This window comes from Oncorhynchus gorbuscha, linkage group LG02, assembly GCF_021184085.1.
Source record: "Oncorhynchus gorbuscha isolate QuinsamMale2020 ecotype Even-year linkage group LG02, OgorEven_v1.0, whole genome shotgun sequence".
In the NCBI taxonomy this organism is placed as follows: domain Eukaryota; kingdom Metazoa; phylum Chordata; class Actinopteri; order Salmoniformes; family Salmonidae; genus Oncorhynchus; species Oncorhynchus gorbuscha.
In genome coordinates this window covers 42,845,531-42,861,326 of record NC_060174.1, presented here as the reverse complement: position 1 = coordinate 42,861,326, position 15,796 = coordinate 42,845,531, and the positions used below count along the sequence as shown (strand labels likewise).

At 41.8% G+C, this 15,796-nt stretch overlaps 1 protein-coding gene across 1 annotated transcript in view; it reads left to right on the top strand.

Annotated features, from left to right (window-relative positions):
- eea1 (early endosome antigen 1) overlaps window positions 1-15,796 on the top strand; it is a 50,809-nt gene that overhangs the window by 2,160 nt on the left and 32,853 nt on the right. Inside the window, exons 2-8 of the mRNA XM_046309975.1 lie at window positions 12,052-12,129; window positions 12,255-12,367; window positions 12,623-12,677; window positions 12,857-12,922; window positions 13,196-13,235; window positions 13,479-13,583; window positions 13,967-14,088. Coding sequence (XP_046165931.1) covers window positions 12,052-12,129; window positions 12,255-12,367; window positions 12,623-12,677; window positions 12,857-12,922; window positions 13,196-13,235; window positions 13,479-13,583; window positions 13,967-14,088 — 579 coding nt within the window. The remainder of the gene's footprint in view (window positions 1-12,051; window positions 12,130-12,254; window positions 12,368-12,622; window positions 12,678-12,856; window positions 12,923-13,195; window positions 13,236-13,478; window positions 13,584-13,966; window positions 14,089-15,796) is intronic.

Below are 15,796 nucleotides of genomic sequence, written 5' to 3'. Positions count from 1 at the left end.
CTCACAGTCAGCATTGCTGTCATTTGTGAGCAGGTCCTTCTGCATATACCACTACACACAAACATACTACATTTTGTAATATCTGCCCACCTGGGCAAGAATTGGATGCACCCAATCTTTTTCCCCTAGACAAGTGCAGTACATCACCTATACAGATTGGAATCTATATGGTGGAAGAATAGCACAGTGTATAAGTGTACTACTGTCTTCGAGGACCAAGATTTGGATGGAGTAGAGTATATGCCTCTGCATCTTAGGATCAAGCCTCCCCTCAACTGATCCCACTCTCTCAATACATTGGCTGGAGCAATGCGAGGCTTATGGTAAAAGGCTGTATTAAGACTCATACGCCGCGCTACAGTATTCCACCTCTATAAAAGTGTTGTCATGCACAGGCCCCACATGTGAACATCAGAACAGGGGTCTGCAGTGTAGAAGCAACCAGAAAAGCCTGGTCCTCTGAGGCAGTAGTACTCTCACATGCACTGTGCTACAGTAGCTCCATCTTGTCCATCATCTATCCAACACTCTCAGGTCTAGCAAGTGTTTAGGGGCTAGGGTTTGATCGGGATTCAAAAGTGTCAATTTGTCTTACCTAGATTCCTCACGTTCTCTTCCCTCACCCCCTTTTCAAAATGGATTAGAGGGTTAGATTGGAAGTTTCTCCCCTCAACCTTTCTCCTCCAATGCATTTGAAGAGGCGAGGAGAGAGGATGCAAGAAATGAACAATCATAGGTTGATGGAATGCAACATCAGCAATGTAGTCAGGCAGAAACACCATCACATAATTACTCCCTCCTCCCATTCACACCAATATACTTAGGTAATAGACATGACTGGGTGACATAATAAATAAATATAAGCAGCTGAATACAATGGAAATAAATGATAATAGTATACAATGGTAGTATACAATGGTCATCACAAGTTAAAGGTAGATTCACAATGTGACGTTACAATGAGCAGTGGGGCGACTTCTGCGACAAACAAAGAGTGAAGTGACGAAGTTTCAGCTCATCAGCATTTGTCAGACAACTATCATGCTATGAGAGTGAAGCAAACTCTTGTGCACAAGAGGAGATGCTTGCCAGTATCTGTGTGATTGCTGATGACTTCAGCAACTTGCTCTCACTCTGCAATGTCTTTGGTTCACACTGCTTGTTGTGTCGTACCATATTGATGAGTCTCAGTTAAGTATCAATACATAATCACTGCATCCACTCACTCAGTTATTACTCTGGATAGTGCATTCACAATATGTGACCTTGGACTTCATTTGAATCAACATAAAAACAGCATAAGTAAATGTGAGTTTGAAGTGGTTATTCACTCACCGTTTGTTTGCTGACTTTCCTCCTGCTGGTCGTCACAGCCTCATCTGTACTTACCGTTTCATCTTGGTGTATGCCAATTGTCAAATCTGACAAGTAGGCCTAAACAAAGTAATATTCAAAATATTGTCAGCATAAATAAGTACAGTATAACAGCGCCATCTACACTGACTGGTTCTTTTAGAATACATGTACATATTTAGCACTTCACATTTAGCAGTCTACGGTCTATCCTGATTGAGAAGGACAAGGAGGCGTAGCCACTTAGACTATTAGGATGTTACTCTTATTTGTTTGTCATTTACTGTTTACTGACTGACTGGAGTTGCACTTACTGCAGTGATTTGAGGAATTCCAGTGGAATGGATCTTTAGTGTTATGATTGAGACATCTGCTAATCAGAAATAAGAATAAATGGCACAATGTTAACATGAAACTGTCTGTCTTACCTCTTAATGTTCATTTTACAAGCTTGACTCCCATTTCCGGTGTTGCTGGAAGTTGATAGACACCCATAGGCCCACACCACAGCAGTTTGGTATTCACATGGAAGAAAAACAGAGAATAAACAACATATCATGTTATAAAGTAATTTCCCTTTAAAATATACATGATTTGTTCCACAGTCTCCACTCATCTTCGAGTAGGCGGAACACACAGAGCAATCTTGGCCCTTCTTACTCTGGTCTGTGCTTGCCTGAATAATGTTTGTACTTTATCCAACAATAATGTGCCAAATTTAAAGCTAAAACATCTTGTAAATAACTTGGGACTTCTATGGCATTTCACTTGTCTTTAGACAGCACTCGCCTGGATGAGGCTTATCCTCATCCAGGAAGCACCCGTACTCAGGTCTGTTCAAAGCTGGTCCGACCAATCGGATTCCACGCTTCAAGATTGCTTCGATCACGTGGACTGGGATATGTTCCGCATAACGTCGAACAACAACATTGATGAATACGCTGATTGAGCAAGTTTATTAGCAAGCACATCGGTGATGTTGTACCCACAGCGTCTATTAACCTCTCTAGGGTACGTGGGACGGTAGTGTCCCACCTCGTCAACAGCAGGGCGCCAAATTCAAAACAACAGAAATCCCATAATTAAAATTCCTCAAACATGCATGTATTTTACACCATTTTAAAGATACACTTGTTGTAAATTTAGCCACAGTGTCCGATTTCAAAAAGGCTTTACGACGAAATCAAACCAAACGATTATGTTAGGTCAGAGCCAAGTCACAGAAAAACACAGCCATTTTTCCAGCCAAAGAGAGGAGTCACAAAAAGCAGAAATATAGATAAAATTAATCACTAACCTTTGATGATCTTCATCAGATGACACTCATAGGACTTCATGTTACACAATACATGTATGTTTTGTTCGGTAAAGTTCATATTTATATCCAAAAATCTGAGTTTACATTGGCGTGTTATGTTCAGTAGTTCCAAAACATTAGCTGATTTTGGAGAGAGCCACATCAATTTACAGAAATACTCATAATAAACATTGCTAAAAGATACAACTGTTATGCATGGAATTTTAGATCCACTTCTCCTTAATGCAACTGCTGTGTCAGATTAAAAAAAACTTTACTAAAAAAGCACACCATGCAATAATCTGAGTATGGTGCTCAGAGACCAAAACAACCCAAACAGATATCCGCCATGTTGTGTAGTCAACAGAAGTCAGAAATAGCATTATAAATATTCACTTACCTTTGATGATCTTCATCAGAATGCACTCCCAGGAATCCCAGTTCCACAATGCATGTCGGTTTTGTTCAATAATGTCCATCATTTATGTCCAAATACCTCTTTCTGTTAGCGCGTTCAGTACACAATGCAAATTCACGATGTGCGGTCGCTAGCAGCAGACGAAAAGTTACAAAGTTGCGTTACAGTCCGTAGGAACATGTCAAACGATGTATAGAATCAATCTTTAGGATGTTTTTAACATAAATCTTCAATAATGTTCCAACAGGAGAATTCCTTTGTCTGTAGAAATGCAATGGAACAGAGCTCGCTCTCACGTGAACGTGCGAGACTGAGCTTGTGGCTCTCTGGCAGACCTCTGACTCATTCCCCTCTCATTTGCCCCCACTTCACAGTAGAAGCATCAAACAAGGTTCTAAAGACGGTTGACATCTAGTGAAAGCCTTAGGAAGTGCAATATGACCCCATAGACACTGTGTATTCGATAGGCCAAGAGTTAAAAAATACAAACCTTATATTTCCCACTTCCTGGTTGGATTCTTTTCTCAGGTTTTTGCCTGCCATATGAGTTCTGTTTTACTCACAGACACAATTCAAACAGTTTTAGAAACATCAGTGTTTTCTATCCAAATATACTAATTATATGCATATTCTAGCTTTTATGTCTGAGTAGCAAGCAGTTTAATTTGGGCAAGCATTTCATCTAAAATTCCCAATGCTGCCCCCTACCCTAGAGAAGTTAAAACATTCCCTAACCAGAAACTGTGGATTGATGGCAGCATTCACGCAAAACTGAAAGCGCTAACCACTACTTTTAATCAGGGCAAGGTGACCAGAAACTTGACCGAATACAAACAGTGTAGCTATTCCCTCCGCAAGGCAATCAAACAAGCTTAGTGTCAGTATAGAGACACAGTGGATTCGCAAGTCAACGGCTCAGACACGAGAGGTATGTGGCAGGGTCTACAGTCAATCACGGACAAAAGGAAAACCGTCCCCGTCGCGGACCATGATGTCTTGCTCCCAGACAGACTAAACAACTTCTTTGCTCGCTTTGAGGACAATACAGTGCCACTGACACGGCCCGCTACCAAAACCTGCGGGCTCTCCTTCACTGCAGCCAACGTGAGTAAAACATTTAACCGTGTTAACCCTCGCAAGGCTGCAGGCCCAAACGGTATCCCCGGCTGCGTCCTCAGAGCATGTGCAGACCAGCTGGCTGGTGTGTTTACGGACATATTCAATCAATCCTTATCCCAGTCTGCTGTTCCCACATGCTCCGAGGACCACAGTTGTTCCTGTTCCTAAGAAAGCTAAGGTAACTGAGCTAAATCACTACCGCCCCGTAGCACTCACTTCCGCCATCATGAAGTGCGTTGACAGACTAGTCAAGGACCATATCACCTCCACCCTACCTGACACCCTAGACCCACTCCAATTTGCTTACTGCCCCAATAGGTCCACAGATGACGCAATTGCACTGCACACTGCCCTAACCCATCTGGATAAGAGGAATACCTATGTAAGAATGCTGTTCATCGATTACAGCTCAGGATTTAACACCATAGTACCCTTCAAACTCATCATTAAGCTCGAGACCCTGGGTCTTGACCCCGCCCTGTGCAACTGGGTCCTGAACTTCCTGACGGGCTGCCCCCAGGTGGTGAGGGTAGGTAACAACATCTCCACCCCGCTGATCTTCAACACTGGGGCCCCTCAAGGGTGCGTTCTCAGCCCTCTCCTGTACTCCCTGTTCACCCATGACTGTGTGGCCATGCACGCCTCCAACTCAATCATCAGGTTTGCAGACGACATTACAGTGGTAGGCTTGATTTCCAACAACGACGAGATGGCCTACAGGGAGGAGGTGAGGGCCCTCGGAGTGTGGTGTCAGGAAAATAACCTCACACTCAATGTTAACAAAACAAAGGAGATCATCGTGGACTTCAGGAAACAGCAGAGGGAGCAGATCCCTAGCCACATTGACGAGACAGTAGTGGAGAGGGTAGAAAGTTTTAAGTTCCTCGGCGTACACATCACGGACAAACTGAAATGGTCCACCCACACAGACAGCGTGGTGAAGAAGGCGCAGCAGCGCCTCTTCAATCTCAGGAGGCTGAAGAAATTTAGCTTGTCACCAAAAACACTCGCAAACTTTTACAGATGCACAATCGAGAGCATCCTGTCTTATTTCTCTCATTTTGTGCACAAATGTGTTTACATCCCTGTTGTTGAGCATTTCTTCTTTGCCAATATAATCCTGACAAATGTGGCATATCAATAAGATGATTAAACAGCATAATCATTACATAGGTGTATGTTATGGTAGGGACAATAAAATGTGCAGTTTTGTCACACAACACATTACCACAGATGTCTCATGTTTTGGCGGGAATATGCAATTTGCATGCTGACTGCAGGAATGTCCACCAGAGCTGTTGCTGGAGAATATAATACGAATTCCGTTTTAGAGAATTAAGCAGTACGTCCAACCGGCTTCATAACCGCAGACCATGTGTAACCACACCAGCCCAGGACCTCCACACCCGGCTGAAGAAACTGAAGGGTATTTCTGTCTGTAATAAAGTCCTTTTCTGGGCTGCGCCATGGGTGGGCCTGGGTGTGACCAATTTCCTTATGTGAACTTAGTACAATCGTTGAATATATCTTTTTGTTCAGTATAGTTTGACAGATTGTTGATGGCACTAAAGTTATGGGACTGTTCTCATAAATCAGCATGTATCTGTCTACTTTGTAACATTTAAGTTGGCTGTGTTGTAGAACTCGGTGCACTAATCACGGCAGAACAGATAAAAGTAATTTGTGTGTTAGCTAGAACTTCACTATGCTAGCTAGAGGAAGGGAGTATTCAGCATTGTGTGTGTTTAACTGGCGTTGTTAGCATCCCTGTCTTTCGTTTCATGTGGCTTGATTTGAGACTAGTTCAGCCAGCAAGCACACACTAGCTAGCACGTATTCATGCACTTTTAAAATGGTATAAATGTGGATATTTACCACAACAAAGCACCTTAGCTTGATGTAAAATTAGGTAGTGAAGACATGCAAAAACAATACAAATAAACTATATTAGCTACACGTTTATAGTTTTTGGTAAGATTAAGTCTGACTCTTGAGGATGAAAGGTTGTTCAGTGGACAATGTCACTTTGGTAACATTTTCCAATGTTAGGACAGCATATTTAAGAATCTTATTTTTAGCTATAAATATGTGCTGAGATTTATTGATTAAACTCAACTGACGTTACAAAAATACATTCCATTGAATGAGCTACATTGGGGATATAACAAATTACATTTTTTCTCAACCTTTAAACTACCGTTCTTTAATCGATTTTTCGTTAGAAAAATCATTAAATTCCAGGTGATTTCACAATGCATCTCGGCTGCTGCCAGCTATAGTTTGTGTCTCACGGTGCCTCCATTTGATGGTTAAGCATTGCACCTTTACTACTATTACTGTCCCTCAATTCCATATTGCAAAGTTTGCATTTCACCATATCGCCTAATGGCAATCAATAGCTGTATCTCGCTATTTCTTGACGTGCAATGTCTCAACTTCATTAAAGCAGGGCCTATCCTCAATGAATAGGTTAGGGTATTCTAAACGCAACAGTCCGAAGACTGAGCACACACTCACAACATTAGCAAAGAGAAAGAGCCAGCGTGAGGGAAAGAGAGGAGGGGACAGGCAGAAAGAACTGTACGTGCGCATATATTTTGGTAATCTGTATCTCGCAATGTCTTGTCTTGCATGCCTCGCAAATTCACAGAAGTAGACTAAAGTTCACTTTTCCTCTCTGGTTTTATTGAAATTCCACAACTTTCCCCAGGCCTTTATAGCCTACTGCTAATTAGTATAGTATTGTAACTCTGCCGTTCGAGCATGCTTTTGTGGCACAGTCGATAGAGCGCTGGACCACGGGCTGGAAGGTCGAGGGTTCGAGACCTGCTCCCTGCTGTTTCATTACATTGGTGTAAGAAGTGGGATCGGACCTTGCATCCACGACAGCTTGGCCGGTGAGCGCGTTCCTGTCCGAACAGTTTGGCCTAAAAACTATTATGAGTCTCTCACGAACACGTACATGTCAGTTGTTTTGCTCTTGGACGCCCCCAAGCCTTTTCTGAATTTCCCCGGTAACAGTTTTAAAACAGGAGATAGTTTAGTGCCTAAAATAAGGGGTTAAATGCATGTTAAAAGTAAATAAATAATGTTCCCTGATCTTTCTTATCTCTCAAATATTGAACAGACACTAAAGAACAATCTAAACTTTTAGATTTTTTTGGGGGGTTGTCATGATGCTGGCCTGGCGGTAGGTTTTTGACAGTCATAAATACCCCCCCCTCCTTTTTTCCTCTCTACCCTACTGATGGGACTATTGAAAATCCCTTGGTTAACATAGCGATTCTGGGAACATCAGAAGGTGGGGGGGAATTAAACATATTTTGGTAATCCGACTAGTTGAACATATGCGTCGGTACTTAATGAATATGATGTCATCTGAGACTTTCTCATCAATGATAGGATGACATAACTATAATGTGTAGACTTTCCACTGTAGAGTTTATCAGATTCACATGGAATTGTTGTGCAATTTAAATGTCTGAATATGAAATGTGATTTTAGCTTCTAAAATGTGAGAATTGAATTTTCATGAGTGAATTAGGCCCGACTCAGTGGACCGCCCACGTGAAGAGACATTGGTTATAACCAATGAAACACACACTCCTCTCCCTTTCTATATAAAGCCTTGACGACAATATAACCTCCTGTTCTGAGGACGTGAGGACGACGGTCCATACGTTAAAAAGGACTAACATGTCAACTACAGAACTAAGCCAACCTCAGCGTGAGCATTGGTTGTGAATGGTATGAACTTTGAACTCTTATTCACTAAAGAAGTGAGACATCCTAGCTGTTGAGTTAGCAACAGCAGTTAAAAACGTGGGTTAGGAAAGGACAGACAGAGTATTCCGTCTACCACCCAACGACGACACTACAACGTTTCCCGTTCACCACCAGAGACACTCTTCAAAGGACTCTGTTGGGCAACACGGCCATCCATCTATTCATCTACCACCAACCTATTGAAGCGCAGCTCAGAGTAAATATTTATTGCATTTTCCTTTTCCAAATGGGCAGTAATTTAGAATGCATAGGATATTGTATTTACGATAGCACAGCTTCTCCCTTTTGTTCTTCAGTCTTCCCGCTCTTTCACTCAAACCCAACCCACTTTCCTTTGTGTAACCAGCTGTCATATCTGCTAAATAAATAATTAAACACAATTTTGTATTGCTGATTCAACTTGTTAGCCAGGGTTCGTGAAGAGAACCAAGAATTTACAACTTTCAGATGAGACTGAAATAAGGTGACGATTAATATTGACTGCTATTGATGTAAAATATTACTAGGTCTTTAAGAGCTTATTCGGAAGATAACAGCTCTATAAATATTATTTTGTGGTGCCCCGACTTTCTAGTTAATTACATTTACATGATTAGCTCAATCGGGTAATATTAATGACAGAGAAAGGATTTTATAGAATAGCATGTCATATAATAGCATGTCATATCACTTAATCTGGCATAGCCAAAGACACGACATTGTTGTTCCATGTAGTGAATCTGTTATTCATTGCATTTCTATCGCCTAATAGCAGTAATGCCAAATGTATATTTTCTTGATACCTTAAGGCAGTGGTCACCAAACTACGGCCCGCGGGCCGGATACGGCCCGTCAGCACATTTGGCCCGGCCCTCTGAACAATACCAGAGACGCTATCGAATTTTTTTCCTATTTGGCCTCCAGAAAAAAAATCCTAGGCCCGGCCCTGTCAAAGAGAGAACGGAATAATGGCAAAAAGGTTAGGTAAGAGAAAATTTGATTCAGAATGCAGGGTATTTAACCTGCAGTGGACAAACGATTATTTTTTTGTTCAATGCAAAGAAAAGGCTGTTTGTCTCATCTGTCAAGAGACTGTGGCGGTATTCAAAGAATACAATCTTCGCCGACACTATGAATCCCGTCACAAAGACAAGTACGATAGCTTGCAAGGCCAAATACGAGCAGACAAACTCTCAAAGCTAAAAAGTGGACTACTATCTCAGCAGAATACATTTGTACGCCAAGCTCAGCTGAACCAGGCATCCGTTCGGGCCAGCTTTCGGGTTGCTAAACTGATAGCAAGAAGCGGTAAGCCTTTCACTGACGGAGAGTTTGTTAAGAAATGTATGGATGCTGTCGCGGAGGAGGTGTGTCCCGAGAAGAAAGATGCATTTAATGCCGTAAGTCTGTCGGCGAGTACAATCACCAGACGCGTTGAAGAAATCGGGAGTAATGTATATGCCCAGCTGCAGCAGAAGACGAAAGAATTTGACTTTTTTCATTAGCACTTGATGAGAGCACGGACGTGCAAGACACAGCGCAACTGCTCATTTTTATTCGTGGAGTTAGCGCAAACTTTGAGATATGCGAGGAGCTGGCAGCCCTCCAAAGTCTCAAAGGGACTACAACGGGAGAGGATATTTTTGACAAAGTGTGCCAAACCATGGAGAAGTTGGACCTGGACTGGTCAAAGCTAAGCATCATGACGGGGCTCCTAGCATGGTGGGCGAAACTCGCGGTCTAATAGGACCATGAACCGGGAGTTGGAAAAAAAGGGGTCTCACCGCCCGCTACGAGTCCACTGCCTAATTCACCAGCAAGCACTGTGCTGCAAAGTGTTGACGTGGGATTCTGTAATGAAGGTTGTGGTGTCGTGCATAAACTTCATCAGAGCAAAGGGACTTAAACACAGGCAGTTCCAAGAATTCCTGTCTGAACTGGAGTCTACGCACGGAGATGTGCTGTACTACACAGAGGTCCGATGGCTGAGCCGGGGCAGAGTTTTGAGGCGTTTTTACGAGCTGCTACCCGAAATTAACGCATTTCTTCATTTAAAAGACAAAACGGTCCCAGAGCTGATCGACCCAGAATGGAAATGGCACCTCGCATTTTTAACAGACGTGACAGAAATACTTAACAGCCTTAACTTGCAGCTACAAGGCGAGGGGAAACTCATTTGCGACATGTATTCACACATAAAAGCATTTGAGGTGAAATTAGCGCTGCTTTTGGAACAAGTAGTCCATCTTTCTGCTACCCAAAACCTGTCGACTGAGAACCCAGCGGTCCTGTTCCCAGCTGAAAAGTGCGTGGAAACACTGGAAATGCTGAAGGCGGAGTTCGGTGTGCGATTCAGTGAAAGAAATCTGTCTTTTTCAGAACCCCTTTGTTGCCGACATTGATGAAGCCCAGCCTTCATATCAGTTTGAGTTGGCTGTTACAGAACTGTGATGTTCTGAAAGACATTCAAGCCCAACAGTCTCATTGACTTCTATGCCGCCCTCCCAAACGACACATATCCAAACATCAAAAAACACGCAATGAAAATGTCCACAGTTTTTGGCAGCATATATCTGCGAGAAAACCTTTTCTCGCATGAAACTGCTGAAAACCCCGATGAGATCAAGATTGACAGATGAACATTTGCATCAGTGCTTGAGACTGGCTGTAACTAGAATGGAACCTGATATTCAACTTCTCACCAGCCAGATGCAGGCCCACAGTTCACACTGATGAACATACATAGGTAAGCTCACTTTTCTGACTTGAATGAGTCATTCTGAGCATAAACAAATATAATCATAATAAAATCTACTGGGATAAAATCCATCTTTACAACCATACTGGTAGTGAAATGTATTGTGCTGTGTAGGTGCTGTATCACTTAGTTCAGTTTCTCAACCTGCTTCTTTTGTGGTTTTCAGGGAAGTTGATGAGAGAGAGCTGCAAACAGCGGTGTCTACAAGCCTACTGGAACCTACAAAAGGATTATAAGGAAGGAACACAAGAACTTTAAGAGACTGCTCATATGTGTCAGAGAGATTCTGCTCTGACAACTGAGCTGAACTTTTATCTGTTAAGATTGTGCATGGCACGACAGAAAGTTAATGTTCCATGGCTTTTTTTCTATGAAGAACCCAGAGAGAGTTATTTAGTTATTATTTATTTCCTGTTTTTTTCTGTGAAGAACTCAGAGAGGGTTATTTAGTTATTATTTATTTCATTAATAGTGTTATTATTTGTTTCCTGACTTTTTTTCTGTAAAGAACCTGGAAAGGGTTATTTGGTTATGTGTGGCTTTCTGGAAAACAATACATTTTTTAAGCTCCCCTACGATCGTCACACTTTTTCTGTTACAAACTGACACCGGCCCCCCATCAGAGAAGGGAAAAGTTATGTGGCCCTCACAGGAAAAAGTTTGGGGACCCCTGCCTTAAGGGGTCATACAATTCCAAATCAAATAGCTAAATGATCCTTGGTATGACATCTTAAAACAAATCCAGATTTTTAGCTTAATAGAGTTTAAGCACTATTGCACACAGTGAGTCCATGCAACTTAGGTGACTTGTTAAGCACATTTTTACTCCTGAACTTACTTAGGCTTGCCATAATGAAGGGGTTGAATACTTATTGACTGAAGACATTTCAACTTTTCATTTTTAATTATTTTGTAAAAAAGTGAAAACATAATTCCACTTTGACATTATGGGGTATTGTGTAAGCCAGTGACAAAAAAAATAAATTGAATCCATTTGAAATTCAGGCTGTAACACAACAAAAAAATGGAGGTTAATGGGTGTGAATACTTTCTGAAGGCACTGTATTTAAATGGTTATTATGGTTATTTTATTTTTTATGACGGTCTTCATCAATAACCTTTGGTTACATGGTTTTATGGTAATTGTGCCAGCCCTAGTCTCAGCTATTCAGTTTAAGCTAGTGCAACTGTGGAAGAAAATAGCATACCAGAGCTGTTCTTCAATACCCATAACATGCCAACGCTACTTGTTTTGGTAGATTTCAGCAAATGGATGGCCTAACAAGATTCCCCCGGCTGTGACTCACTGTCATTTGACAATGTTTTGTCTCCCTCCTACAGACTCCTGGGAAAGGAGGCTCTCAGAACTCTGAGTCAGACCAGCCCAGTGCAGACTTCAACAATGACCAGACCTCTGAGGTAACACTTGTCTCGTGTAACTCACCTGACTGACTGTATTGCCTGGGCTACTGTACCACTGAACATTAAGTTGTAGGGCCATGATCCCTCTCCTGTAGTCTGATAACATCTATGTCTGTTTATAGGGGTTCATCTGTCCCCAGTGCATGAAGTCCCACAACTCAGCAGAGGAGCTATTCAAGCACTATGAGCTGTACCATGATTCAGGAGACCAGCCCTCACACATGGGCCCTGGCCGGTAAGAACCCCTTTTTCTACTGTTTAACATAAGGGTTATACTTCGTTGCCCTTGATCTCGGTGTATAGAATACTAGGATCATCCTGTACCTTTTTCCTCCTATGGCCCCTAGTCATAACATTTACCAGCACACCCACACATTTTCTTCTTCCTCAGTCTGTCTTATCCTTATATACTTAGAGTAATTACAAAGTGTTCTATAGAAGTACAGATTAATAAAGTACATTTCAGGTAATTTCCTCTCTTCTTTTTCAGTGAAGACCTTGTGCTTCTCCGGCAAGAGTTGCAAGAACTGCAGACTTCGCTCAAGGTACGAACATACAGTTTTGGGAAGAGATTATATAGATAATGTATTATGTTTATTGATCGTGTGTGTGTGTGTGTGTGTGTGTGTGTGTGTGTGTGTGTGTGTGTGTGTGTGTGTGTGTGTGTGTGTGTGTGTGTGTGTGTGTGTGTGTGTGTGTGTGTGTGTGTGTGTGTGTGATTCAGGAGGAGAAATGGTTCTCTGCGGAGTTGAAGAAGGAACTAGACAAAGTGCAAGGACACCTGAAGCAAGTAATTCCTCTAAGATGACTCATATCAAATAATATCTTAAGATGGCCACTTGCTCAGAAATTAACGCCCTCCTCAGTTCGAATACATTTTAATTTTTCATGTCTAATTGTACCAGAATGCCTTGGGGGAATTGACATGAAATAAGGATGCAGTAGCAGTCATGCAATAATAAAATGGCAAACTACAGCAAATGCATTTTACAGTTGAGCAATGCTGATGCTTGATACAGTGCTTAGCTGGTATGGTGTGACATCAGTATTCCTCTCTTTTCAGGGTCCACAGAATGATGGCCAGACAGGATTAGAGGATTCTGGTGAGTGAATTAAGATCATGTTCATTAGGCCCCAAACAGAAGAAAACGTTGAGAAACAAAAAATTACTTTATGTAATCGTCCAATAAGACATTTTGTTTTCATTTTCCCTTGCACAATGTTTTGCTATTGTGTGCTCAAATGAACATGACCCAGTTCTTGAATTCCTATTGTCTCGTTACTTTGATAGCGGACTTCAATCACTGAGATATTGATGCTCATTCCTTTCCATTTCCCCCGTGCAGCCATGGCGATTAAGCTGAACGAGGCGGAGACAGAGACGTTCAACATCAAGCAGATGAAAGACCTGTTTGAGCAGAAGGCTGCCCAGCTGGCCACAGATATTGTGGGTTAGTGTGTGGCGGCCATCTTTATATCCAGCTTCAGTGTGGTCGGTCTGACTGGGAGCACTGTGTGTTGCTGGCTGACTCTGTTGGAAACCACAGTGGATGTTGTTCTCCCAACTTAATATCTGGGCCATAATGTGAATCTATTGTGTTGTGTTCAGTAGGGAGTCTGAGGTATAGTTCATTTAGCTTCTCTAAACCTGCTTTGGTTGAACCACATTTAATTTCACTATTCATTGTGTAAATGTATATTTTTGGGGGAAATGGATGTTCCATAGGCAGGTAGCTCAGAGGTAAGGGTTAGGATAGAAGATAAATATACAGATTGATACTTTATTGTTCTCTAAAGGCCAATTCAATTTAATGTGTGTTGGTGACCCTGATAGATGTGAAGTCTCGTTATGATGAGGAGAAGAGCCTGAGGGAGGATGCAGACCAGAGGCTGGTGAACCTGAGCCAGGAGCTGCAGAGAGAGAGGCAGGACAAGGACCGGCTCCACACTGAACTGGTAACTAACAGAGACGGTGTATACACTGTCAGACATACATACATAAAAGCATAGACACACTGTCACGTGTGTGCGTGTGTGTGTATATATATTACAGTTGTCGGACGTTTACATACACCTTTGCAAAATACATTTAAACTCAGTTTTTCACAATTCCTGACATTTAATCCTAGTAAAACATCCCTGTTTTAGGTCAGTTAGGATCACTACTTTATTTTAAGAATGTGAAATGTCAGAATAATAGTAGAGATAATTATTTATTTCAGCTTTTATTTATTTCATCACATTCCCAGTGGGTCAGAAGTTTACATACACTCAATTAGTATTTGGTAGCATTGCCTTGAAATTATTTAACTTGGGTCAAACGTTTCAGGTAGCCTTTCACAAGCTTCCCACAATAAGTTGGGTGAATTTTGTCCCATTCCTCCTGACAGAACTGGTGTAACTGAGTCAGGTTTGTAGGCCTCCTTGCTCGCACACGCTTTTTCAGTTCTGCCCACAATTTTTCTATGGGATTGAGGTCAGGGCTTTGTGATGGCCACTCCAATACCTTGACTTTGTTGTCCTTAGGCCATTTTTGCCACAACTTGGGAAGTGCTTGAAGTCATTGTTCATTTGGAAGATGCATTTGCGACCAAGCTTCAACTTCCTGACTGATGTCTTGAGATATTGCTTCAATATATCCACGTCATTTTCCTATCTCATGATGCCATCTATTTTGTGAAGTACACCAGTCCCTCCTGCATCACAGCACCCCCACAACATGATGCTGCCAACCCCTGTGCTTCACGGTTGCGATGGTGTTCTTCGGCCTGCAAGCCTCCCCCTTTTTTTATCCGAACATAACGATGGGCATTATGGCCAAACAGTTCTATTTTTGTGTCATCAGACCAGAGGGCATTTCTCCAAAAAGTACGATCTTTGTTCCCATTTGCAGTTGCAAACCGTAGTCTGACTTTTTTATGGCGGTTTTGGAGCAGTGACTTCTTCCTTGCTGAGCAGCCTTTCAGGTTATGTCGATATAGGACTGGTTTTACTGTGGATATAGATACTTTTGTACCTGTTTCCTCCAGCATCTTCACAAGGTCCTTTACTGTTGTTCTGGGATTGATTTGCACTTTTCGCACCAAAGTACATTCATCTCTAGGAGACAGAACGCGTCTCCTTCCTGAGCGGTATGACGGCTGCGTGGTTCCATGGTGTTTATACTTGCATACTATTGTTTGTACAGATGAACGTGGTACCTTCAGGCGTTTGGAAAATTCTCCCAAGGAAGAACCAGACTTGTGGAGGTCTACAATTTTTTGGGCAGATTTATTTTGTTTTTCCCATGATGTCAAGCAAAGAGCCAGTGAGTTTGAAGGTAGGCCTTGAAATACATCCACAGGTATACCTCCAGTTGACTCAAATGATGTGAATTAGCCTATCAGAAGCTTCTAAAGCCATGACATAATTTTCTGGAATTTTCCAAGCTGTTTAAAGGCACAGTCAACTTTGTGTATGTAAACTTCTGACCCACTGGAATTGTGATACATTTGAATTATAAGTGAAATAATATGTTAATTACTTGTCATGCACAAAGTAGATGTCCTAACCGACTTGCCAAAACTATAGTTTGTTAAGAAGAAATTTGTGGAGTGGTTGAAAAACGATTTTTAATGACACCAACCTAAGTGTATGTAAACTTCTGAATTCAACTGTTTGTGTT